The sequence below is a fragment of the Nanorana parkeri genome, unplaced genomic scaffold, assembly GCF_000935625.1.
Source record: "Nanorana parkeri isolate BGI_ZX_2015 unplaced genomic scaffold, ASM93562v1 scaffold19, whole genome shotgun sequence".
NCBI classification, from domain to species: domain Eukaryota; kingdom Metazoa; phylum Chordata; class Amphibia; order Anura; family Dicroglossidae; genus Nanorana; species Nanorana parkeri.
In genome coordinates, this window is record NW_017306287.1 from 2114237 (window position 1) to 2115626 (window position 1390).

General features: G+C 60.0%; 1 protein-coding gene across 1 annotated transcript; it reads left to right on the top strand.

The window, feature by feature from the left end:
• The first annotated feature begins 370 nt into the window (after positions 1 to 370).
• LOC108791016 (ras-related protein Rap-2c-like) lies at positions 371 to 1362 on the top strand. The gene has a single exon (XM_018561380.1). The coding sequence runs from the start codon at positions 427 to 429 to the stop codon at positions 1066 to 1068; it is 642 nt and encodes a 213-aa protein (XP_018416882.1). The 5' UTR covers positions 371 to 426; the 3' UTR covers positions 1069 to 1362.
• The last annotated feature ends 28 nt before the right edge of the window (positions 1363 to 1390 follow it).

A 1390-nucleotide genomic window follows, 5' to 3' on the forward strand; every position in this document is an offset into this window, starting at 1 on the left:
TTGGCCCAGAGCCTCCACTACCGCCTATCTGGAGGAGGCTGCTTGCATCTGATTGGGTGGAGCTGCTCCCCAGGGACGCATAAAGGTGGCCGCTGCAGCTCAGGTCCTCAGAGAGCTCAGATTCTTGCTGGAGGGAGCAGTGTGAACAGTGTCCCTGGCTAAGCACTGATTTCCAGCGCTGAAGACATCTGCTCATTGAGAAGACAGCAGTCATCAGAAAGACCTTCTGATCAACCGGAAGACTGTATGACCATTAGGAGCATCTGAGGCTTCAGAGGACGGGCTGATAATCAAAAGCTGTATTCAGATCTACTGGAAGACTGTGTGAGTAGCCCAACTCCAAGGCTAAGCGGTCAAGACCAAGGGGCCAACACCAAGACCCAGGGGCCCACTCCAAGACCACGTGGTCAAGACCAAGGGGCCATCATGTCCATCTCAGTGTCCAACCCTGGCACAGTGCGCCTGGTCTTCATGGGAGCTGCCGGTGTGGGCAAGACAGCTCTGATCCAGCAATTGCTGTATGACCGCTTTGAGCACAGGCACCGGCGCACGGTGGAAGAAGTGTACTGCCTGGAGCAGGACCCCGAGCTCCTCCGCCTCCGTCTGGAGATTGTGGACACCAGTGGCAGCTACTCTTTCCCTGCCATGCAGAAGCTGCGCATCCAGCAAGGGGACGCCTTCGCCCTGGTCTTCTCCCTGGCTGACCTGGAGTCCTTCCAGGAGGTCGAGCGGCTGCGGCAGGAGATCCTGAGGATCAAGGGTGAGAACGACGTGCCCATAGTGGTGGTGGGCAACCAGAAGGACCGCTTCCCGGGGACGGAGTCAGGGGGCGGGCAGCTCCTGGCCCTGCAGGCCGCCGCCACGGCCGAGCTGGAGTGGGAGAGTGGCTACGTGGAGACCTCGGCCAAGCTCAACCAAAAAGTGCAGGACGTGTTCGAGGAGCTGCTCCGCAGGGTCAACCTGCCCTGCCTGCTGAGCCCCGCGCTGGAGCGACGAAGAGCCAGCGCGCAGCCCGAGCCCAGGAAGAGGCAGCCGCGCAGGAAGCAGCAGAGTTGTATGCTGTCCTAGAGGGCCGCTGGACCCAAGAACTGACCATCGGACGTCGACGTTGGAGCCGCTGCCCAATCCTGAGCGTAGTTCTGACGCAGGTCACCGGCTTCAGGCAACTCGCAGTGCTCCTGCTGCTGCATTGAGAACTGTTTAGGCAATCTGGGACTTGTAGTTCCACAGCAGCTAGCAAATATCTAGTGCTGGGCTTGTTGTGAGTGTGCATGATGGACCTGAGGGGTGCATGATGGACCTGAGGGGTGCATGATGGACCTTAGGGGTGCACAATGGACTTGAGGGGTGCACGATGGACCTTGGGGGGGGGGGGCAGGTGGGCGTTGGG

Coding starts and splice junctions, on each gene's coding strand:
- LOC108791016 (XM_018561380.1), top strand. CDS start 427: ATGTCCATCTCAGTGTCCAACCCTGGCACAGTGCGCCTGGTCTTCATG.